At 44.6% G+C, this 25,802-nt stretch overlaps 1 protein-coding gene across 6 annotated transcripts in view; it reads right to left on the bottom strand.

Annotated features, from left to right (window-relative positions):
* ANTXR1 (ANTXR cell adhesion molecule 1) overlaps positions 1 to 25,802 on the bottom strand; it is a 292,266-nt gene that overhangs the window by 95,392 nt on the left and 171,072 nt on the right. For 3 of the 6 annotated variants that reach the window (XR_009534396.1, XM_060117933.1, XM_060117937.1), the window contains exons 15-17: positions 19,150 to 19,245; positions 18,460 to 18,627; positions 5,520 to 5,600 (exon numbers count right to left, since the gene is read on the bottom strand). Coding sequence is in view for 5 of the 6 variants with exons in the window: in XM_060117933.1 (XP_059973916.1) it covers positions 5,520 to 5,600; positions 18,460 to 18,627; positions 19,150 to 19,245 (345 nt within the window). In the remaining variant the exon portion in view is untranslated. Of the gene's footprint in view, positions 1 to 1,244; positions 2,637 to 4,614; positions 4,798 to 4,889; positions 5,232 to 5,519; positions 5,601 to 18,459; positions 18,628 to 19,149; positions 19,246 to 25,802 lie in introns of those variants that run through there. The other 3 variants (XM_060117934.1, XM_060117936.1, XM_060117935.1) reach the window with 3 other exon arrangements.

The raw sequence follows: 25,802 nt of genomic DNA, 5'->3' as shown, positions 1-25,802 counted from the left end.
TGTGGCTCTAGTTCTGTCTTCTGGGATGACCCAGAGTAAATCCAAGTCATGTGTTGTACTTCAAAGACTTTAAGATAATGTTCCAGGGCTTCTGGTTTAATATATGTCTGATAGCTCCTGAGGGCACTTCTCCCAAATTTACAATAAAATACATAGGAAGATACAGGAAAGGTGCCAACTCACATTACCACCCAAAAATAAGACTGAGGGAATAGAAGTAGTAGAAAATTTTTGTGAAAATTTATGTCATCTTGGAGTAGAGAAGACTGTTCTAAGTTTGACACCAAAGGCATTAATTATAGATTCATAGATTTAACTATAAAATTATAGATAACTTCAATATATTTTTAAAAACTTAAAAAGTATATGACAAGCTAGAAAAACTTTGCATATGTATATTATATATATATATATATATATATATATATATATATATATATATAATGTTAGACTTTAAGTTTCATGATGTGAGCATCATATACTTAATGTATAGCACAGGGTCTGACATAAACTGAGTCCTCAAAGCATTTGACTAATGAACGAATGAAGATGAGTTAAGCAAATGGCCATATAAAAATCAATGCTAGGGACTTCCCTGGTGGTGCAGTGGTTAAGAATCTGCCTTCCAATGCAGGGGACGTGGATTCAATCCCTGGCCAGGGAACTAGATCCCACATGCATGCTGCAACTAAGAGTTAGCATGCCGCAACTAAGACCCGGAGCAACCAAAAAAAACCAAAAAATCAATGCTAAAATATACAGTAGAAAAATGGGCTGAGGGCATATACAGGCAATTGACAAAAGGGAAAATAAATATTTGAAAAAGATGTTTCACTTCAATAACAGAAAATGCAAATTAAATTAGCACCTATCAAATAGCTAACTTTAGTAATGTTAATGGGAGATGGGTTTTTCATTGATGCTGACTCTAGGGTTAATTCACACAGTGTTTCAGGCAATAGTGAATAATGAGGCCAATCTGGCCTCGTTATCAAAGCTCTAAAATTTCTCATGTTGTTCGATCCAGCAGATAGCTGCCTTCCTAATCCTAAGGAAACATTCATGAGTGTGCACAATGATTTGGCAACAAGCATACCGATTACAGCTTCATTTATAAAAATAGACACTTGGAAATAAATATCCAAAAAGAGAAGATAGGCCAAAATATTATGTCACAGATTGACAAAGGAATATGACACAACCATTAAAATAATATTATATAACGATATGAATGGCATAGAAAGATTATTCCTCAAACATGGTTAAGTGATTAAAAATAGTTTATAAAAGGGGTGCATAATGTGATGACCAAGAAATGGCCAAGTGAAAAAGCTCTCAGGGTCCTTTAAATCTCCTTCCTCAGACTGAACATTCCTAATTCCTTCCACCATTTCTCCTTGAATGGTGAGCAAACTTTCTAAAGTCAGAGTGGCTCTGGTGTGTAGGAAGCCTTGGTGAGCATCCTGGAAAATGCTCATGGGATACAGGTTCTAAATTCCAGACTTTCTTGGTAAGTCTCTGTGAATATGCCCTGCTTTGGCAACGCCCCCTTTAAAGCCCGGTCTGGACAGCAACTTTTTGTGTTTACAGGGATACTACAGGGACAATGAACAATCTTACCAAGGTGACAGTTCACTAGGTAGAGATGATGGGAAAGACATTCGAAGAAGAGAAACTAGAATATGCAAAGGCACAGAGACACAAAAGATTCTGGCATGTTCAGGGAACGGTGAGCAATTCTAGTTGTCTGGAAACCTATTTGGAGTGATGGGGGAACCTGGAGGTAGTAGCAGATGAAATGATAAGGGAAGCCTTTCTAAATCAAGCTAAGGATTTGGGTCTTCTTCCTAGTCTTTGCCAGTCTGAAGCCTTGGGATGTTACACTGAGATCCGTGTTTTAGAAAGAGCACAACTGTGGCTATATACTGGAAGCCGGGGGATGGTTTAAGCAAAGGATACCATATGCTTAGTGAACTCTTTAAATTTTAGGATTGGATGTGTTGCTGGTTTGCTTTTTAAGTGGTTTATTCTGGTACTTTATTATTATTATTTTTTGCGGTACGCGGGCCTCTCACTGTTGTGGCCTCTCCCATTGTGGAGCACAGGTTCTGGACGTGCAGGGTCAGCGGCCATGGCTCAAGGGCCCAGCCGCTCCGCGGCATGTGGGATCTTCCTGGACCGGGTCACGAACCTGTGTCCCCTGCATCGGCAGGCGAACTCTCAACCACTGCACCACCAGGGAAGCCCTGGTACTTTCTTTTTTATGATTGCTCAGGATCTCTTTGTGGGCTCCAACAAACAATAGGACTGTGAGCCTACCCCAGGCAGAAAGAGGAAGATGGATGGTGGTGGACAGAAAGCATTCATGTCTCCTGCCGTCATCCCATTCATGCTTTCCCTGACCCTGGGCTTGGACAGCTCCCAGGAGGTGGGCACCAATCCCAGGGAAGGATGTGGCTCTGGGCTCAGGCCTCCTGGAGCCCTCTGCTCTGCGGTGGAGGCTGGAAGCTCTCAGCTTTTCCAGCAGCCTCAGAGGCTCTACTGGTGAGCCCGTGTCTGCCTCTGTAGGGCTGGGGCAGGTTCACTGGGGGAAGGATGGAGCAGACAGGAACTGAGAAGGAAGAATTTCCAGGTTCCTGCGAGGTCAACACATGTTTGAAACAAATCAGAATGAGAATGTAATTAGGTGATGTTTGGTTTTGTTTTTGTTATTTTAAAGGAAAAATTCAGAACCTGTGACTCGTGTTCACGAGCTCATGCCTGGATGCAGTCATTTTGAGTTTATGGAAAATGTGGTCAGCCCCATAAATCAGTGCTGAAGAGTTCTTACAGAGTCATCCCCGTGCAAGGAAATCAGGCCTGTAGCGAGTCTCCTAAGATTATGCAAAACAATACAGAGTAAGCATGTAATAATAAGCTACAGTATAGTCTTCTCTACTCCCGGAATTCTTTCCTGAGTTGCCACGAGGAAGCTGTGAATTTCTGTTCCTACCCAATCTGGGACCTTTCTTGTGTAACTCCATGTGTACGTCTAGATGTCTGTGGCCGCCACCATGACCACAACGACACAGTTCTCTGCAACTGTTCTCGCATGTGTCTTAAACATTTTAGCAGGATTTCTATACAGAAAGCCCATTTAAAAGTAGGCTGAACAATCGTAACTTGCAACACTGCTGAGAATACAGTCAAATGTATCCTAACTCTCAGCCCGTCTGTCCTTCACACCTATTATTTGGTGTGATTGGAAAATGAAAATTCAAGGAGGAATCGTATTTCTCAAAAGCACACAAAACATCTCCAAATGTGAAATACAAACTTTCGTTCAGAATTAGTAAATAATACATTCAATCTAGGTGTGATTCACTAGAAGAAATTCCATCCATTTTCATTTCATTGTTGTTGGATTTATCCCATCAGCCTTTTGCCCTCAAACAGTTTTGGTTCTTCTGTCTTATCTACCATAATATTTCTCTCTATCCTTCCTCTTTCCTACACTCCCTTCTCTGCTTGACCCAGTTTAGAAATTTGTTTCTGCCAAACTGGTCAGCAGAGAATGGAATGTGAACAAATCTGAGTGATGTTTTTCAGTTGCTTTGAGAAGAGTGGGCTTGTTCACTGGACTAGCATGTTCTATCACAAAAAAATAGTACTGCTGAACCCAAGTTTGGGTATCCTATTTTTTTTCTTTTTTTTTTTTTGCAGTACACGGGCCTCTCACTGCTGTGGCCTCTGTTGTGGAGCACAGGTTCTGGACGCACAGGCTCGGCAGCCATGGCTCACGGGCCCAGCCGCTCCATGGCACGTGGGATCTTCCGGACCGGGGCACGAACCCGTGTCCCTTGCATCGGCAGGCGGACTCCCAACCACTGCACCACCAGGGGAGCCCTATCCTATTTTTTTGGTAATCTGTTAGATGAGTCTCATGCAGGCTAAAAAAATTCTTAATTTTCCACAGAAACCGTATGTATAACTTATAAGGCCAAATACCACCCTGAGTACAAAGTTGATGGCCTAGGCTCATTTCTCTTAGCTGTAGAGTTTGTAATTTCAAATCTGCTATGGCAATGTGTTCTTGTTGACGTCCACAGACAAAATACAAATTCCATGTGTCATGAGGGCCAAGCTGGCCCAGCATTTATATGGCCTGGGATTTTTTTAAATGTCATTCTTGCCTGTTGTCCCTGCCACAAACTGGAGCAGGAATAGCTAATTGGCTGCAGCCTGCACAGGCTATGAAACTTTAGACCAAATCCCCTCAGCCACAAGTCACTCATTGTCACTTGTCACCAGGTGCAAAGGAAGGGGGGCCTGCCTAACTGACTCTGCTCTCGTGTTTTATTAGTTGTGCCGTGTTGCAGAGTGGGCAGGGTAAAGATGTGGTTATATCTGACACACATCAATTGCAATATAGCTTGAATTTTTGCATCAACCCTTCACAGACAGTAGAAAAGCACAAAGTAAATAATCCTAATAAACTTTGCCCTGACTAAGCATTACTAAGTGTTCAAACATTAGGCCACATGCTTTACAAACATTACCTTCTCCAACCAGCCACACTGTGAAGTAGTTATTACCAACTACTTTATAAAGATGAAGTTCAGAGAGATCAAGTGACTTGCCTGGAGTTTTCCAGGCAGGAAGGAAGCAAGATTCAAACCCAACCCTACCTGGTTTGAAAGGAGCCCCACATTAGACACCTTGATTTTGCTTTTGGGTTCATGTGCTTGATTCCCAGAGCAGCGGATGCAAGATGCAGGTCGCGGGTAGTTGAGGGAGAATTTGGTCCCCAGCTTTGCTCTGTAGATTTTATGAAAGAGAGACTAACTCTTCCCGGAAGACACAGCAAGGGTGTGATTACAGCAGAGCTGAGGTTGTTTCCAGCATTGTTACTATCTGAACAGAACACAATATTCATCTTGTCTTGTCCTCTGTTTCCTCACTTACAAAATGAGGACTTTGGCTAGATGGTTTCTAAAGCCTCTGATGCCTCCTCCCTTTCTATCTCCTTCTAGTTGAGACATTTGAGCTTGGCCCTGACAGTTTCAGGGCAAACCCTCACCAGGGTGGAAGGTCCTCCTGTGATCCTGGACCAGTTCGGCCCAATGCCTGCTGGAAGGTGGGGGAGTTTTCTGTGGCCCCTATTCCGTCGCTCCATCCTGTGGCCCTGGCGTCCTGCTTGTCACCACTGGCCAGTGTGGCTGAGGAGCAGCAGGCCTCTGCCCTGGAGCCACCTGAGTAAGAGAGCCAGTCCTGCTTTATTCACACCCTGTACCTGTAAACTCAGAAGCTCAAGTCCCAGGACATTAAAGCTAAGCTATTTCTGTCAAAATCCTTTTCAAAAAAGCAAGTCGAAACTCAAGGTCTGGGAAAAACCCAAGTTTTGAAAAGTAGTGTCTGATTTGTCACAACATGAAGTCATAGCTGGATTCCTATATCTGGAGTTATTCAAGCTCAGCAGTCAGAGAGGGAGAGAGAGTGCAAAAAGAACGCATGTGTGCGACACCATTAATGAATCCTACCGTGTCTCCTGGCTGTGGACGCATCACGGACACACGATCGTAGCCTTTCCTCAGTAGCACCCACAGGGCATCAAGTTTTCCCTGAAATAAAACAAATGCACCAAGATTACATCTGAAACCAGACCAGGGGCCAGCACAGACAGGCAGAAACTTCCATGCTTCTTAAGTCATGTGAACCACACTTCACCGGCAATGCAGCTGCCATAGGATGTGACTCTCTAGTCCCTAAGTTCAAATGTGGGCCTCAGGAATGGAGGAGGAGGAGAGACACATCCCAGAGGACCCTGATGCTCACGCAGGAGACATCTGCAACTTTAGTGCAGCCTCAGATTTGCAGACATGGAGGATTCATCCAGGCTCTCAGCTTTTGCCCTCATCATATTCCCAGGCAACTCCTCACACCGCAAGTCAATCTTTTCAACTTGCACTAAAGTTTTTTCTTCCCACTTAGTGTCCAGAGTTTACAAATGAAACAATGAGGACAGATTCAAGCAGGAAAGTGACTAAATAGAAGCGTGGACAGGGTGAGACCGATGAAAGGCCCCTGGGGCACAGATCCACGGCTGTCCCTACGATGGGCTCTGGAATCTCAGGCTCGATGGACAAATGACCAAAGATCATGGATCACCACAAATCACAATCCCCTTTGGAGTTGTAGGTGATTGGTTGAATCTGGAAGGAGTGAGCCTATGAGTGCTAAAGTTTTCACAGTATGTGGCAGAGGCAGTCTAATGTTCTAGTTCCCTAGACATGCTGAGCAGAGGCTGGTTTCTGCCACTGCAAACACTAACAGAAAAAAAAAAGACATTTATTTAGCTTTGCTCTTATTATTATTACTATTTTTAAATTTTTTGGCTGCGTTGGGTCTTCGTTGCTGTGCGCGGGCTTTCTCTAGTTGCCAAGAACGGGGGCTATTCTTCATTGTGGTGCACGGGCTTCTCATTGCGGTGGCTTCTCTTGTTGCAGAGCACAGGCTCTAGGGGTGCAGGCTTCAGTAGTTGTGGCACGTAGGCTCAGTAGTTGTGGCTCGCGGGCTCTAGAGCGCAGGCTCAGTAATTGTGGTGCACGGGCTTAGTTGCTCCACGGCATGTGGGATCTTCCTGGACCAGGGATCAAACCCGTGTCCCCTGCACTGGCAGGCGGATTCTTAACCACTGCGCCACCAGGGAAGTCCCAGCTTTGGTCTTATTATTAGCCTTGGTTGGTGACTCCATCAACAGGCAGAAGTCACCTTTATTTTGTCTTATTTCCCTTCATCACGCTTGTGGTGACCAGGACAATCTGCTCCCTTCTTCCTCCAAAGATGACATCCTAGTCTCTAGAACCTGTGAATATGTTCCCTTTCATTGCAAAAAGGGCTCTGCAGATGTGATTAAGTTAAGGATCTGGAGGTGGGGACATGATTCTGGATCATCGGGTGGACCCTGTCTAACCATATGGGTCTTTAACAGAGGGAGGTAGGAGGGTCAGAGTCAGAGAAGGAGATGGGGCGACAGAAGCAGAGTGAATGTGATCCCATGTGAGAAGGAGTCAACCCACTGTTGTTGGCTTTGGGGAGGAGAGGGGGCCATAAGCCAAAGAGTGTGGGCAGCTTCTGGAATCTGGAAAAGACATGGAGATGGAGTCTCTCCTAGGGCCTCCAGCAGGAATGAAGCCCTGGCCTCACCTTGGTTTTAGCCCAGTGTGACCCATTTTGGGCTTCTGACCTCCAGAACTATAAGATAATACATTTGTGTGGGTTTAAGCCACTAAGTTAGTGGTAATTTGTTATAGCAACAATACAAAACCAATACAGCCCTTATCACTCCCTGACATAGTTTATGTTTATTTGCTTAGTGTCTGTCTCTGCCATCTGGAATGTGAACTCCACGAAAGCAGAGGTGCCACTGGTTTCGTTAACTGCTGTATGCCCAGCCCTTAGGACAGCTTCTGGTGCTCCGTGAATATTTGTTGGACGAATGAATGCATTCAGTGCTACTAAGTGCTGGGCTAGGTGCTTTTCTATGTGTCTGCTCATTTCATTCTCCCAGCAATTCCAAAGGGTTATGGAGAGGGAATCAGAGAGATAACTAACTTGCCCAAAGGCACACAGTGTGTAAACTGGAGAGGTGTGATTGGACCCCACTCCATGTCTGTCTAATTCCAAAGCTCATAAACTTTCTTTCTGAAAATATATATTTTTAATTGCATTGATTATTTTTTAAATTGAAGTGTAGTTGATTTACAATGTTGTGTTAATTTCTACTGTACAGCAAAGTGATTCAGTTATACATATATATACATTCTTTTTTAAAAATATTCTTTTCCATTATGGTTTATCACAGGATATTGAATATAGTTCCCTGTGCAAAGCTCGTATACTTTCTATTATACCAATTGCAGGTTCTTGCCTGTGCAGATCCTTTAGAACAGGGTTTCTAAACTGTGGATTGCAACTCTTCAAGCCCTCATGAAAAAATTTTGTGTATGAGGACTAGAATTTTTAACAAATAAAATAAAATAGGAAAGAAAATATTTGAGTTAAGGGCAAATGGTGAGGATAAGTATGCATGGGTGTGTGTATGAGGAGTGTGTGAAGTGAATGCACACTTGTGCACGCATAAGCATATACTGGGCCAACATGTATTTCCTGTTTGGGTCTCAGTCGGGCATGTTTGAAAATGCTGATCTGGAAGAGGTCTTTGAAGGATAATGCTGAAAGGCTGCGAGAGTCTAGAAACTTCAAGTTCCTTGCCACAAAGCTTTCGTAGTGGCAGCATCCATTTAAGAATGCCAACTTGAAGACTTGGTGTTTTGGAACTATTTTTGGGTGGGTTTTATTTAGATACAAAAAATGTGCTTTTGAACCTTTATCAACTCTGTTGCTCGAATTCTTGTGGATTCAACTTTGTCTTGCTAAGTGTAATGTTTCTCATCTCTCTTGGCCAAGTATTTACAAAAACCTCTAAAAATATTTTGAAATGACTTTAGAATGCTGGAAGGACCGCTGCTGGGTTCAGCATGGTTTTCTGCATTAAACCATTTCAAGCATCAGTTAAATGTTTTCCTTTAAGGTTCTTTGGGATAAGCATTTATATTTCAGGATATAACCAGGTGGATTTCCTGGAAGATTGCCTCTTTTTCTTTTTCTTTCTCTTTTTTGGGGGGACTCCGGGTATTTGGCTTCGTAAATCATCCCACCCTCAGTGTTCTGTGCACTGATCACTCAACTCCTTGACAGATGAGGATCAGTGAGATGGGGCTGAAAGAAAAAGTAGCTGTTGAGGAAGTGTATTAATTAACTCAGCAGAAATCTAATGCTCCATGCAGGGCAAAGGGGCAGAAACCACCTAGATGTGTAACACCAGGAGAAAGCGTGTGTTTCTTTGAGGCAACAGATCATAGAATGATATTTCAGCACAAAATGACTGGATTCAGACTGTTTGCATTCTGGGGCTTCCCCTCACCAGCTCTGCTGCAGCCTTGGACAAGCTGTTTCATGTCCTTAAGCCTTGCCTTTCTCATCTTTAAAAAAAAAGAGAATAATCCTGTCTACCCTATAGATTTGTTAAAAGGCTTACAATTAGATAGTGAAGTAAGATACTTGTCTCGTAGAAAGTATTCATTCAGTCTTATCAACGATGGGGTAAAGTCATTAAAATGAAAAGTTGGGAGTCTCTGTAGAAAGATGGAAACGAATGTACTGCGGAGTGTAAGGATCCAATAATTTGAACTTTGCAAGCATGGATCTACCTGTCCTTCATTTGGTGCTCCTACAGCTCCATTCCCCCCTTTCCCTCTGGCTTCTGTGACAGTGTTTGATGACCCCAACACTCCACCAAAGCTGCTTCGCTAAGGCTGCCCACAGCATCCCGGCTACCAAATGCCTTGGCCACCTGTGCCCTCATTTTACTTGATTCTTTACAGCGGTCAGAGGCTCTGGGCCTCTCCCTTCCTCACGCTCCCTTGGTTCAGCCTTCTCCTTCCTATATCTCTCATGGTCCTTTTCAGCCTCTTCTGCTCCCCCCCCTCTGCTTACACGAGATGTGGTGGTGTCCCCTTGCTGTCCCCCCTCTTCTAGTCTCACCCCCAGGCTGAATGCTCACTTTTTTTTTTTTTTGCGGTAGGCGGGCCTCTCACTGTTGTGGCCTCTCCCGTTGCAGAGCACAGGCTCCGGACGCGCAGGCTCAGCGGCCATGGCTCACGAGCCCAGCCGCTCCGCGGCATGTGGGATCTTCCCAGACCGGGGCACGAACCCGTGTCCCCTCCATCGGCAGGTGGACTCTCAACCACTGCGCCACCAGGGAAGCCCTGAATGCTCACTTTGACTACTCTCACCTGGTCCCATGGGTCAAACTTCCACTTGTCTGCCCATGGCTCACACATTCTATCTTCAGCTTAGTCCTCTCTTGAGCTCCAGATCCAAATACCCACCGAATCTTAGTTGTAATGTAAACGTATCACAGGTATAAAAAAACCAAACATCACATACTGAGCAATTTTTCCCCAACCTGCTCCTCTCTTTGCGTACCCTGCCTTGGTCCATGGCATCACTGACATCCAGACGGGCAAGGCGGACACCAGAGAAACATTCTCACCTCCTCTCCCTCTGCCACCCCTTAATATCCAGCTTCGACCACGTCTCTCGAATGTTCTCTCTGTCACAGCCCCCCGTCACCTCTTCCTGTCCAGCCCTGTCTCACTGTCTCCACGGCTACTGCCTTGGCCTAGGCCCTCATCATCTGTCACTCATCCTGAGAATAGTTTCCTGATCGGTCTTTTACCTCCAGGCTCCCAGTCCTTTCTACTACTTGATTAATAACAGATTTCATGGCTAGCTGGAATGGATGCTTTGCTATTAATAAAATAAACCAAGAGACATCTTATTAGCAGTGTGCATTTAGGCGAGTTACCTAACCTCTCTGTGCCTTGGTTTTGCCATCTGTAAAACAGGAGGAGTAGTAGCAGTTTCTAATTTTGAGGGTGGTGGTGAGAAATGAAGGAGTGAGTGCAGGAAAGGCCCTTGGGACTGTGCCTGACTTGTGGTACACGCTTCACCCAGGTTAACCCTTCATGCAGGTGAGCTGCTATCATGAGTTGTCCTGGCCAAGGTGAGACCAGATAGTTCTGGTTGTACCCTCAGTGTTCTGAGTTCAGAATGCCCCACAAATAAACCTGAAGTCCCCATTCTGTGTGGCACAGAAAATGATCTTGGTAATCTACGCATCCTATACCTCTTTCTACTCCTATGCCAGGTAGCTTTTTATGCAAGAAGAGCTGAAGTAAGCTTTAGAATAAGAGTGTTTATAACCAAGAAGAGGATAAACATAACTCAAAAGTCAAACAGAAGTGCACAACAAAGGCCCCTATGTTTAATTTTCTGAGAGGAGGCAAAAGCCCATCATTTCAAGACAGTAGCTACTGGGCTCATTAATAACATCCCTTTAGGGACACAAGAGCCTCAGGGGATTCTTCCAAGCAGTCCCCGGGCTTTACCCACTCCTCCTGGGGGGAGGCTTTGACTTGACTCCACTATTTCTCTCAGATCTGAGTGTCCCGAATGCATGCGTCTCTCTTCAAGGTGCATGTCAAGACACTGGTCCTCACTCCCGAAGAGAAATGCTTCTGTGAAGCTCAAAGATTTCCTACCATCCTGGGAACCCTCCACCAGAGTGCATTAGCTGATATTTACATATACCTTTCTTTCATATGAAATTGACACACTTTGACTATAACATGAGAAATGTACCAATTCCAGGCTCCCAAACTCTACCTCAGCCTCAGACAATCAATACCTTTCATACCACAAAGGCTGGCAAACTGGGAGTTCTATGCCAATGCTCGCTTTTGTTTCTTCCTAAACAAGAAGACTGTGCCAGGGAGGTTTGTGAGGCCCAACACTCAAAGCGTCTTGGTGCATGGGCTTTGTGGTTGGGTTTCTTCTTTCTTTCTTTTTTTTGCGGGGCGGGGGGGATGGAGGGCCAGGCAGCAGCTGTGTCTTCTCTTCTGGTTTGTCTGCCTCAGCTATTTGGAAGTTAGTCAGAGGTTGAGAATTTTGAGGGTAGTTCAACTTAGAGGGCTATTAGAGACTAACATTTTCTTTTTTTTTTTTTTTTTGCGGTTCACGAGCCTCTCACTGTTGTGGCCCCTCCCATTGCAGAGCACAGGCTCAGGATGCACAGGCTCAGCGGCCATGGCTCACGGGCCCAGCTGCTCCACGGCATGTGGGATCTTCCCGGACCGGGGCATGAACCCGTGTCCCCTGCATCGGCAGGCGAACTCTCAACCAGTGCGCCACCAGGGAAACCCTAACACTAATTTTTTTACACCTTAAAATATATGGTAAATATCGTGACCCATGCTTCCCTTTAAATGAAATAAATTAATGCATAAGTTGGAAACTTTCCTTACACACACACACACACACACACAAAATCACTCATGGTTAATTTTTTTTTCTCTTTTTTCTTTTGGTCTCTGTTTAAAACATGTTTGGAACCATTCTAAAAAGTAGCCGGGGAGGGACAAAAAAAGTCTGTTGAACATCAACAGCACATCTGACAGCATTTAAGGCTTCAGTGTGTCTTACTAGGCTACATATAGCTTCATTCAGTACCATTTCACCACTGAATGCTGCTTGATTACAAGGCTGAGGTGCTTGAGGCCAGGGATGACAGGTTCACCTTAAAGAAACTGAACAGAAGACCACCCGCTCCCTGGCACTGCAAGCAGCACAGGCCGGTCCGCCATGCCAGCCAGGTTCTGGCTTTTGTCCTTCAGCTGTCATTTCTGTCATTGCCAGTCACATGGAGGAGCTACTGGAAAAGGAGAAAAATCATTTCTCTGAAGGCTGCAAGCCTTCCAGCAAACCTGAACACAGTCCTGGTTTTAATCTTTCTGGTGGTCATACATCTGGGCATTACTTAACTCGCCTGAAATGGTCAGTCCCAATTTAACGAGAAGCACGGGATTGCTGTAAAGCCGGGGGTGAAAACTGAGCAAAGAAAAATTCAGGCCAAATATCGGAAAATTTCTTGATCATGAGCCTGGAATGAGGAAAGGGTGAAGTGTGGTCAGTGTGGTCAGTGCTTTAAATTAGCCTGGGCGACGGCGGGGAGCAGCCCATTGCGGACTCTTTCTCCCAGTGACTTCCTGCGGGATGTGCTTAGGCAATGCGCTTCCCTGCTTCTCTGCTCCTCAAATCTATTTCCTGAAATGTACGAAAAAGCGAGTCAAATGCAACCCGTTCAAAGGTGTACATGATTCTGACCACCTTCATTGGGGAACCAGGACTCTTCCCAGTACCTCCTGAAAGTTTTGCGCTGGGTGGAGGTGTTCTCCCTGTTTATAGTGGGGCAGGTTATCCTCCATGAGCTGCCTGCCGCTATCCACTCTCTGTGTTTCTCTGCCTTCCTTGCTCCATGCCTTGGAAGCCTGACCTCTACAGATGGCATCATCTAGCTTCCCTTTGGTTTGGCCAACAGGTGGCATCAGAGGGAGATGAGAGTCGACAGATGATTGGATAAAGATGTGGTACCATGGAGTCTTCCTCAGCCATGAAAAAGAATGAAATAATGCCATTGGCAGCAACATGGATGGACCTAGGGATTATCATACTAAGTGAAATCAGCCAGAGAAAGACAAATATCATATGATATCGCTTATATGTGGAATTAAAAAAAAATGATACAGATGAACTTATTTACAAAACAGAAATAGACCCACAAGCATAGACAACGAACTTACGGTTACCAAAGGGGAAAGGTGGAGGGGGGCAGGGATAAATTCATAGTTTGGGATGAACAGATACAGAGTACTATATATAAAATAGATAACCAACAAGGATCTACTGTACAGCACAGGGAACTATACTCAATATTCTGTAATAACCTATAAGGGAAAAGAATCTGAAAAAGAATATATATATGCATAATAGAATCACTTTGCTGTACAGCAGAAACTGACACAACATTGTAAACCAGCTAAACTTCAATTTAAAAAAGAAGGAGGTAAAAGGGCAAGATGAGGGGCAGTTGCTGCTTGCTCCTTCTGCTCCCTTCCTGAGCCCTGCCTTCACTGGTGGCTGCATTCTTTTTTAAAATTCTTTCTTTCTTTCTTTCTTTCTTTCTTTCTTTATGCCCTGCCTTCACTGGTGGCTGCATTCTTATTTATCTATCTATCTATCTATATTTATTTATTTATTTATCTATTTATTGGCCATGCCCTGCCACTTGCAGGATCTTAGTTCTCTGACCAGGGGTCGAACCCGCGCCCCCTGCAGTGGAAACATGGAGTCCTAACCACTGGACTGCCAGGGAAATCCCTAGACTCACGTCAGATTGCCTGATTTGAATTCGAGCTGCCATTTGTGTGTCCTCGGGCAAGTGACTGACACCTCTCTATGCTTGTTTCTTCATCTGTAAAATGGAGATAATACCTCACAGGGTTGTTGTGAGGATTAAATGACTCAACACACATAATATGCAAGGAGGAGTGGGTGGCTGCATTCTTATAGGGACAGGGTCTGCAAACATTTTCTGTACAGAGCCAATGGGTAAATATCTTAGGCTTTGTAGGTCAAGAGGCAAACTCCAGGCTATTATGTAGATGCTGATATAATCATTTAAAAATACAAAAAGCCATTCTTAACTTGTGGGCCATATAAAAACACGGATCAGGGTAGATTTAGATAGCTGACCCTCTCTGTGACCACAGCTCCCACTGGGTGGCCTCTTCTCCGGAGCTGCAGCTCTCACTGGTTCCAGTGACACCCTCTCGCCTCCTTGCTCTTCAGGCCTAGAGATGTAACAGCTCTCACTGTTGCTAGCCCCTGGGTGCCTCACCATTGCTATGCAACGAAGAGTAGTCCCCGCTCTCTTAACCCTTCCCCGATCTGTGTGATTTCAACCCTCCTGAGGGTGCCTTCTGTTTCCTGCCAGGAGCGTGACAAATCCGGTGAGAGGGTTCAGGAAAGGGAAGCAGAGTTTACAGCACAGCATGAAGCTGAATGTTTTGCCCAAGGCCTAGTGAATGTGTATAGACATTGTGGCTAGAATGTGGCTCATCGTGGACCATGCACTGGATTAAACAGTGTGAAGGCTGAAGTTCTGGTAGCAAGGCCGTTCTTTTTCTGGACCAACAGTGTACATTATGACTTCTGAATTCCTTTCTGTGCTTCTACTCTCAAACTTCCTTGCTCTCGCCCTTCCCTCGCCCACCTGTCCAGGTACACATAAGATGACCTCTTTTGCTCTCCTTTCCTCAAAGAGATGGCAAGAAGAGTGTCACCTTCTTTGGATCGAGAGTACCTAAGTGATTTGTGTGGGTCACAGGAGAAAGTCTATCTGGCTTGATGCTCTGGGAGTTGTTTCATAATTACGTCCCATGTGTCTCTTTAACAAGAGATGGTGGAATCCCTACTCCGTGCCAGGTACACTGCTGTTTATGGGTGATTCAAAGATGAGTTAAGCATAATTGGTGCCTCCGGGGGGTCAAATCTGGTGGAGGGAAGACTCATAAACAGGAGCAGCTACACAAAAGAGCTATGGTACAATGAGTGTGCTAAGTAAGCCTTGGTGTGAGCTGCCCCAGCAGCAGGAGGACCATTCACACTTCTTCTTGTCCTAACAAGGGAGTCCTACTGACGCTTAGCAAGCCCACCAGCTTCACAAGTTTTTTCCATCTGGCTTTTCTGGTGATTCCTTGACACTCAGTTTTCCAACACTTAACATTAATCCAGCAGCTGTGTTTGTGGGAACAATAGGCTCGTGTGAAACCTAACATGGTCCCCTGGCTGAGACTTCTGACAAATCTCTGAGGCATGACTGTGGCCACTTTGCCATGCACCACAGTTCCCGCCCTCAGGGAGCCTCCTCTGGAAGGCTGGCTGGAACCTTGTGTGACAACTGATTAACTGGACTTGCTAAAATCCAGGTCACTGGGCCCAACCCCCAAAGTTGCCTATTTGGTAGATCTGGGTTGGGGCCTGAGAATGTTCATTTCTACTGAGTTCCTGGGGGATGCTGATGTTGCTGCTCCAGGCACCACACTTTGAGAAGCAGTACACACACACACACGACACGCACACAAACACACACATATACATGCACAAACACACACACACACAATGACCAAGGCTGAAGAGCAGGGGCTGTGGAGAGGGCGATAACTGGGGCAAGGGCAAGAGAGGGGTCTCACTTAGGGAGTTTGGATGAGAAATTTGAAAAGGGAGCCGTTGGGGAAAAAAGGAGTTTCACATGATGAGAAAAAGTGGGCAGGTTTTGAAGGCCAGAGAGCCTTTGAAAGCCTATCGTGAGAATGAATCATTAGGTTTGAGACATCAGGCCTGGGAATTTGTATTTTTAAAGCTCTCCCAGGTGATTCTGATTCTCAGCCAAGCTTGAGATCCTCCATACACTCAATAGCCAGCAGTACCTGGCACAGAGTAGGTGCACAACAAATACTCAGTTGAACTGGATCTAATTCCAAGTGTGTGTTGGGAGTGTTTTGAGATTTCTAAATCTAGTTGTCCATATCCTCATTTATTTCGTAAAACTCAGTCCTAAACCACTAGTTAACAGATGAATAACATGCTTTCAAGCAGAAATTGAATTTTTCAAATAGAATGAATGTTCTCTCAATGTCCAAGATTACAGAGATGAAAACCTGGCTCTTACCAAATACGTTGTATTAGTCACGAGGTACAGATTCCTGAAAACAACATAATAGAAAATCCCCTTTCGTCTTCGTCTCTGAGATTCTACTTGGCTCCTTCCTGTCTGCACATGTATGCACGCCACTGCATGTTCCACATTAGAAAATAATTAGAAGCAAACAGCTGTTAGTCAAGCAAACCACATTTTGCCTACATTTTTCCAGAGTTCAACCCATTTCCCTGGGGGGAGGGGTGGCTTATCTACAGAATCTCACCACGTTAAACACGTCAAACCAAAATGGAAATGCACGGCGATTAGTCTGAGCGTGAGGTAGCTCTGCAGAGCAGAGACAACTACTAAGAAAGTTTCCCTCCACTGTTTAAAATGGTTATTTCTTTTGATTTCATGGCAGAAAGTCTGCTCTAAAATTAGCAAATATCTCAGCGAATGATGGGTGTTATTTCTGTTGTCACTGGAAGAAGGGTAAAGCTGCGTGTGTGTGTGTGTGTGTGTGTGTGTGTGTATGGGGTGGTGATGAGAGCTGGTTCTTATATTGAATCTTTCGCTGAGTCCTTGGACTTGGCATAGTTCTGTCTGCAGCACAGAACTAGAGGCTGTAGACCTGAGATGGAGCCTTGGGCTCCAGACCTGGGCAGAGGAAGGACTCTAGCATCTCAGTTTTCCATGGCAGGAAACGAGGGAATGGGGACAGATTATGTCAGTCTGTTTAGCTACGACTTCCTAGTGCTCTCTGACAACTGGCTTAGTGTAGATGCTTATGGGCAAGACCACAGAGCAAGGGTGTTGGATGAATCACATGAATTCAAAGATACCTGCACCCAACAGGAAGAGAAAAGAGGACTTTAGGAAGCATTAACTGCCTCCTATGACTTAAATTTCCCAATAAGTCAAAGAGGGTTTTAGTTAAGCCCTGGAGCTGTGGGGGGAAGAGAGATACTGGAGAAATAAGGCATTTTGCTTACAGCCAGGAAGAGTGAGTATCAGATCTATGGCCAACACAGTCCACTAGCGTGTCCTGATACACCAGCGCGTGGCTTGAATAAAGGGAGATGGGCTTATGTTATGGCAAAAGGAACAGAGATTAGGCATTAAGGAGAATCCTGCCATTGTTGTTAGACTATGAAATTTCTGACCAGTGAAGTTACCAGATGTTACTGTAATTTATAATGATCCTCTGGGGTTACTGCCCAAGTCACTTTCTCCTAGTCCACTCTCATTCCACCACTTTGCCATGGTGATTTTAAAAAGCCCAGCTCCCATTCCTGGGCGTATATCCAGAAAAGACAAAAACATAACATGCACCCCAATGTTCATAGCAGCACTATTTACAATAGCCAAGACAGGGAAGCAACCTAAAGGCCTATCAACAGATAAATGGATAAAGAAGATGTGGTATATATATATACAATGGAATATTACTCAGCTGCAAAAAAAGAATGAAATAATACCATTTGCAGCAACATGGATGGACCTAGAGATTGTCATACTAAGTGAAGTAAGTCAGACAGAGAAAGACAAATACCATATGCTATCACTTATATGTTGAATCTAAAAAAATTATACAAATGAGCTTACTTATAAAACAGAAACAGACTCACAGACGTAGAAAACAAACTTATGGTTACCAGAAGGGAAAGGAGGCAGGGAGGGATAAATTAGGAGTTTTAGATTAACAGAAACAAACTACTATATATAAAATAGATAACCAACAAGGACCCACTGTATAGCACAGGGAACTATACTCAATATTTTGTAACAACCTATAATGGAAAAGAATCTGAAAAAGAATATATATACATGAAACTGAATCACTGTGCTGTATACCTGAAACTAATAAAACATTGTAAATCAACTATACTTCCATTAAAAAAGCCCAGCTCTCACCTTGATATTGTGGAAATTGAGAAAGTACACACTTATACTTTCAAGTCCATGATTTTAAAATTTGTTTCTTTGTGATAAGCTGGATTTTGGTTTGATTTTTTTTTTTTTTTTTTGTGGTACGCAGGCCTTTCACTGTTGTGGCCTCTCCTGTTGTGGAGCACAGGCTCCGGACGCACGGGCTCAGTGTCCATGGCTCACGGGCCCAGCCGCTCCGCAGCATGTGGGATCTTCCCGGACCGGGGCACGAACCCGCATTCCCTGCATCGGCAGGCGGACTCCCAACCACTGTGCCACCAGGGAAGCCCTGGTTTGATATTTTATCATACCAAAAGATTCTGATTCTTACTACGTAAGTGTTTTAGGAGGAGTGAGGATGGGTTTTTGAGTAGAAAGAGGCACACCTTGATCGGAGAATACCACTTCCGGGGGGACGAGGGCCTGCGCATGTTGTTGTTGAGATTTCGGGGTTCCGGGAATTCGTACTCCTGCTCTGGCATCTTGACTCTCGCATTCTTTGCCTTCTCCAACTTAGCACCTTCTTCTGTGGAGCCCTTTTCTCCCCAACGAACCTAAAATAAATAACATACAAAAAAACCAAAATGACAAAATAAAATATGATGGCTCTGGAGAACGAGAATCACAAATAACAGTATGATGTGCTACCCAGTCCTCATTTCCTTTGGGTTTTGAGGGTCAGAGAAGAGCGGTGGTGTGGAAAAAGGGCAAGGGGGAGGGCTAAAGGAGCAGAGAAAGACAGCGAGGGGCATGGATATTTAGGGGAGGAACTGTCCAGGCTGTGGGGACAGTACGTGCAAAGGCATTGTGGGCCCAGGCAAGAACTTTGAATTTTATTCCAGTGAGAGAAGAAACCACTGCGGGTGGGGTTGAGCCAATGCGTGAACCGCTCTGACTCACAGTGGGCAAGATACAGGAGTGCACAGGTCAGAGGCTGTACCCGCCATCTCTCCATCTGATGCCTCACAGTTCACATCCTCATTAGACCTCAAGTGTGAGTTTTCACCCATTTGTTTTGGTTTTCCATCCCTGAATAGTCAGCACATAGATATGAGTACATGAAGCTGTCCTCTTACCTCCATCCTTTTAATGCCTCCAACGCCTCGCCCACCATAATAAGAGGCATCTACCGTAGGCCACTTTTTCTTAGGCAGACCATCATCATCTTCTTCCTGCAGAGAGATTGTGACACATGAAGGAAGCAAAGCACCATTGCTGTATGTATGTGTCCACTATCGCAAAGTGGATAGGGGTAGACCGCCTGGGTTAAATCCCAGGGCTACCGCTTCCCTGGGGCCTTGGGAAATCACTTAACCTACCTAAGCTTATTTTTCTTACCTGTAAAGTGAGAATAAAGAGCAGCACTACGTGGCTAGACTGTGGTGTATCCTTGGGACCTGTTCTCTTCTGCATCTCTACTCCTTTATAGGGTATCTCATCTAATCCCATCTACATGTTAATGACTTGTCAATTTACATCTTCATCCCTGACTCCTCTGAACTCCGTTGACACGGACATCTCCTCCTGGGGGACTAATCAACATCTCAAAATACCGCATCACAGACGTAGACAATGGACTTGAGGACACGGGGAGGGGGGAGGGGAAGCTGGGACAAAGTGAGAGAGTAACATTGACATATACACACTACTAAATGTGAAACAGAGGGCTAGTGGGAAGCAGCCGCAGAGCACAGGGAGATCAGCTCAGTGCTTTGTGACCACCTAGAGGGGTGGGAGGGAGACGCAAGAGGGAGGAGATATGGGGATATATGTATACGTATAGTTGATTTACTTTGTTATACAGCAGAAACTAACACACCATTGTAAAGCAATTATACTCCACTAAAGAGGTTAAAACAAAACAAAGCAATACCAAGTCAAAAAGAAGTCCTGATTTCCCCACCTCAGACCTGCTCCTCCCATAGTCTTCCCCTCTGCCTAGGAGTCACTCTTGAATTCTCTCTCCCCCACTGTCCCTCTCCCACCCCATCTCAATTTGCCAGAGAGCTCTGTTGACGCTACTTCTAAAAGATTCCAAATTTGTGACTTCTCCAACTGTACCTCCATCACCACCTCCACCACCTTGGTCTCAAGTCCGCATAAGCCTTCTCCTAGACACTGAGGTGGTCTCCTAACAGACCTTCCTGCTGCCCTCTTACCTACGATCCATGCTCCACAAAGCAGCAGAATAAATTCCAAACCCTGACTCTGCCCTGTGAGCTCTGGCCTTTGCTCACCTCTCCAGCCTTCTTCCTTACCACGCTCCCCTTCTCTCTGGCCCTCAAATATTCTGCATGCATTCCTGTCTCGGGGACTGTGTGCATCCCCTTGTCCAGGAATGGCTTTTCCCCTGGTCTTTTCATGGTTGGATCCTTCTTATCACTCCACAGAGAGGCCTTCCCTGGACAACCTTCTCAAGTAGTCCCAGTCTCTTCGTCCCATCAATCTGTTTTATTTTTCTTTTTAGCTCTTACCATGGCTTGCTATTTATTTATTGTCTGTCTCTGCACACTGGGATGTAAGTTCCAAGGAAACTTCTGGTTATTTGTCGTATTTACTGTTCTCTTCTCAGCTTTTAGTACAGCATCTAGTACGTGGTAGAAGCCCAAGAATTATCTGCTGAATTTACAAATAAACTAAATGAGATGATTCAAATAAAGCAGTGAACTCAGTGTCTGCAACTTAGCTCAGAGACAGGAAGTTAGCACTGATTATATTTTTCAAGATGAAGGAGCTTGTAAGTTTATGGATGGAAAAGGGAAGGATAATCAGCAAAACTGTGCCTCATCTTGGCACTGTGATTATTCCTGTTGTGGGGAGAAAGACTCACCATCTACGGTCCTGGATGGGCTATAAGGTGGTGGCGTAATTTCCCTCCTGGGGAGGGAAAGGAAGCTAAAAAAGGGGTCAGCAAAGCAGCAAGATGAACTCCGAACAAGCGGGCCTCCTACAGACTTGTGTTGGAGGCATTTTCAGAGGCAGTAGAGTCCCATGTGGGGCCGTCACTGTATGGAAAGGGGCATCCCATGCATGGGGCAGGGTATAAAGCATGGGTCGGCAGAAGAGAGATCAGAGCCAGAGGTGACAAAGCAAAACAGTAACACGTAACACATTAAGACTCCCAGGGTGACCTGCTGCGCTTGCAATAGGCAGGCTTCTTTTTAAAAATTCAAAAAAAAACATGAATACATCTAAAGGACAGTGATCACCGCTGACCAGAGGACTTGCAACATTCTGGCAGATGAGCAGAATGGGTCAGTCTCTCTCTGTGTCTCTCTCTCTCTTCAACGTATATGTCCTTCTTGGACGTGGGACTGTGTGCCCTGAAGGCACAGTGGATTCTGTTGAGCCTTATATTTTAAATCTTGCACGGAGCCTGGTGTACAGTAGGTGCTCAATATTTGCGAGTATTGAATTCACAGTAACCACAGCTGGATTTATGTACTCTTTACCGTGTATATGCCGGTCACTCATCTGGGCGCTTGACATGTATCAATATTAAACCAGTTAGCTCATCTTTAATCTTTCAAACCTACATGTTGTCAGATAAATTTAATGGGTAAGACAAAGCTCTTAAGATGTATTTGGATCCCTTACAATAGAGATCTGATAATTAAGGGACCTGGGAAGAAAAGGCCCAACAGACAAGAAATTGTCTCAAAGGTTTTATCCCGTTTTTGTATTTCTAATAAAATTTGATTTCCAGAGATGAAAAATAAAATAAAATAAAATAAACCAGTTAGCTCACAAATAGCCACTGAGGTAGTTGGTGCTATTACACCCATTTTACAGAGAAGGAAGAGAGAGATTAAGTGACTGAGTCACCCAGCTTGAATGTGGTGGAGCTGGATTTGAGCCCAGGCAGCCACACTCTCATTTGATTGTTTCCCAGTGTTGACAAAATTCAAGGTTTTGCCCTTTTTTGTTTTTCTTTTCCAACCATTTGATGCTTTCAAACAAATGCTAGTTTTCTACTTCTCAACCCTTGTAGCTGCTAATTTTGAAGACTTCTGACTATAAAACATGGCAAAATAATAAATAAAAACAAGGCAAAGCAAAAATAAATAAATAAATAAATAAATAAAGACCCAAGCAAGAAAATACTATAGCTCACAGTACTTTACCTTATGATATAATTTCAGAAAGCTTCTGATGATGATGTCAACCAGGAAGTTTATATGGTTAAACTTTACCACCAGAGTGTGTCTGTGTGTCATACATGAAACATGGCTTCAAAAAGCCTGGGCATGTCTGGTCTAGTGCCTTGTTCAATGGACTTAACTGAAATTAAGTCACCCTAAACTGAACATAGCACCAAGAATGTATGAAACTCCAAGAATAAAGCTGCTCTTATTCACTAGGGGGCTGAAAAGGTCTTATGAGTCTCCTAATTTCTTAAATGACAGGAGCACAAACATTACAGACCATCTAATTGAGCCTTTTCATTGCACAGAAGAGGGTAGTCAGATCCAGAAAAATGAAGAGAAGTTCCGATCTGGCTTGCTGATTCCTTGTCTGGGATTCCCCCTATATTTGCACACGGAGCGCCCTCCCGCTCATCTCTTCCCGCCCCGAGGGCTCTATTTCTCCGCGGTGCCTGGGTACCCAGGCTGGGCCGGCCTTCTGCGCATGTGCAGGGCCCACATCCCACACGGGAAATGCCGAGACTGCAGACTGCTCCACGCGTTCCTGATACACCAAGGCTGCCTTTAATCCCCTGACCCGAGCTCGCCTGCCAAACTCAAACAACAACACCAAAAGACAACACAGAGGCCCGGGGTTTGACCAAAGGGAGAGTCAGAATTTCCCTGCAGTTACCATGGCTCTGTTTACACATTCTAGAGACGGGAGGGTTTTGCAATCTTCAGAAGAGAAGGGAAACTTTGATGTGTTTTTTTCATTTGGCCAAAAATTGATGGAGTAAAATCATAGTCCCCAGCAATTCCACTAACAGAATTGTCAGTACCCGAGGTGAATTTCTACATCTAATCAAGTATAAGGGCTTTGGGGGAAGTCCCCCTCAAACTGCCCTTTAAGGATGTCGCAGGGAGGGGAAAAACCACCAGTATGATAAATGGAGGACAGGCTGGAGGAGCTGAATTGCTTTGTGTTAGCAAAGCCGTAGGAATCAGGGGTTTGTGGGCGGTCAGCAGAAGACGAGCAGAAGAGTGGAACGGAGCTCCAGAAAACTGCCAGCCCCTGCCCTGCCCCCCACTCCCCCCGAGACGGCCAGGAGAACCTTCCAGGAGTGGAATGAAGGGGCTTTTTAACAGTCTGTCGGAAGTTATTCGTTGGCTGCGCTGTGTTGTAACCCACTCATACTCTTAAACCCTCAGTAAAACTCCCTATGCAGATGGCTTTGTGCCAGCGGTGCCTTTGGGGGATGGAGGGATCTGGTTTGTCAGATGGTATCTATCTCCTTCTGAGAGGAGATAAGACAGAAGAAGCCAGAAATGGAGTCAGTGGTGCCTGGAGAAACCTCAGAGATTAGGGAGGGATGCTGGTTTCCCATCAGGGGAAGTTGTGTTTAAATTTTAAAGGATGTGGTGGCCCCAGATATCCAGCTGTCTGATGTTTGGGTAACACAAGTGGCACCACGTGATTCAGACAGTGAGGCCCATTCTGACCTGCTTGTCCTCAGGCAGATCTGCTCTAGGAGGAAAAAAGCTGTAAAATATGAAGTCTGATGCACACATTTGGTTAGCCCATAACTGGATTAGTCCTGTGCTACCATCACACACTGAAACTTTCCATCTTTCTAATCATGCCAGGCTTTTGTAGAGCCCCATGCTTCAACATTCACTGCTCCATATGCTCGGGACAAACTTCTCCCACTTCTTCTACCTGTCTTTTAAGATATTGCTCGAATGTAACCTATTCTGTGAAGAACTCCCTGATTCCCCAGAGAATTCAATGCTCCCTTCTTGTATTGGCCACGGTCCCTTGTATTGACCTTCACTCACTCAACAGATAGTTAACAATTAGTTAGTTATTAAGCAAACCAGCAAGGAGAAGGGGTGAGATCACTGATCCTGGGGTTGCCTCACTCCTCCTTGTAGGCCATGATGTGAATAGCGCCCCCTGGAGCTGTGCATATGGTGGCCCTCTGAGACTCAGTCTACAAATTCTTTAACATTCCTGCTTCTCTGACATCCATTTGGCAGAAGAGACAGACGGCTAGTTTGACCCAAATAGGCTCTCAATCTCCAATTCACTATGGGTACCAGTGCGAACTACCTATGGAAGGGAGAACGTAACTGAAACGGAATGGAGCCCAAGGAAACAGTTTTAAATCAGACTTTGAATTCATGAAAAAGGTCACTGAACTGTAACACGTCTTAAAGCCTTAGGATAAACCCTATGTAGCCCCAAACAAGGGCCCTGTATTTGTCCATTCCTTCCTTCACTCGCTCAAGCAACTGTAGTTGTGCCCCACTGCACAGTGTTGTATTTTGAGAAAAACAGAGAGAATGCAGCTGTCAACAAGATCGTTTACGTTTACAGAGGGGTGAGTTTTGTGAGGGTGACGACATGAAACAAAGGATTAAGGCTACAGAAACTCCCAGGCCCAAGAGGCTCTGGAGGGGAGGGCAGACCTCAAGTAGATCTGGCTGTTCTGTCTCATCTGAAGTCTTTGGGGATAAGCCAGAGAGGTCACCTTCAATGTCAGTCAGCCTTGGAGATGAACTCCTAGGAGTGAATTGGCGAGTCAGGAAAATTCATCAACACTTCTGTTTGTAAATACCAAAAAATTCCAACTGACTTAACTATATGTGTTGGTACCATCATATCTGTTCACACACACACAGTGATGAACACAGTGACTGTCTTGTGTTCTTCAATAAAGAATTGTGTGTTTATTTTTTAAAGCAATGTTCCATTTTAAACTACTGAAGATAGAAGACTGACTGCTGGGTCTGTTCCAGGACCTCTGATTGGAGCAGACATGTGTGTGTGTGTGCAAGTGTGCATGTATGTATCAGTGTGTGTCAGATGTCCACTGGAAAAAGGACGCCTGGCAGAAGCTTGGTCCTTCACCTCTCCAGAGTAGGTAGTCTGGCTGTCTGTGTAGACACAGCTGTGAGAGGTAACAGGCCTGATGCTATTAAGAAGTTCAATTTGTCTGCTCCTAGACAAGTTGTTTAATTTTTCTATAGCTCAGTTTTCCCATCTAAAAAATTCTTGTCACAGAGAAATTGTTAGGTCAGTGAGCATGATAATAAGCCTAGAAATAAATTCATCATTCAAAGCTAGGTACTTATTGTTAATTGGATGCCCACCCAGTGTCATTTCCTTCAGTACACATCCCTCTCCCTCTCAAATGGTCAGAAAATCCATGGAAGGTGAGGACATTTAGAACTAAATCAGCAGATGAAGTACTGCAATATTGATTCTCCCATAAACTGCCAATTGTTTGGAATAACTAGAGACTCAGTGAGGAATCCTCACTCTGTTGCCAATTAGAGAAGACCCTTAACCCAGGAAATGCCCTTTTTGGTTGTGAAAATTGAGCTTCCTTGTTTTTGTGGAGAGCTTGAAATTTCAAGTAATTTTTCTTTGTCCTGTCTTTATATACAGAAACATTACTGTTGGTTGCACGAAATCTCAAAAAGTCATGCCTTTTTATATTATGCATTTTGATATTCCCTAATAAAGAGGATCACTGAGAGCTCATTATAAGGTTGTGTCCATTGTCTAAGTTTCTTCATGTTTTAGTAGATTTACCTCC

This window comes from Mesoplodon densirostris, chromosome 14, assembly GCF_025265405.1.
Source record: "Mesoplodon densirostris isolate mMesDen1 chromosome 14, mMesDen1 primary haplotype, whole genome shotgun sequence".
NCBI classification, from domain to species: Eukaryota; Metazoa; Chordata; class Mammalia; order Artiodactyla; family Ziphiidae; genus Mesoplodon; species Mesoplodon densirostris.
Note: the sequence above shows the minus strand (reverse complement) of the source record. Positions and strands in the feature narration are given on the sequence as shown.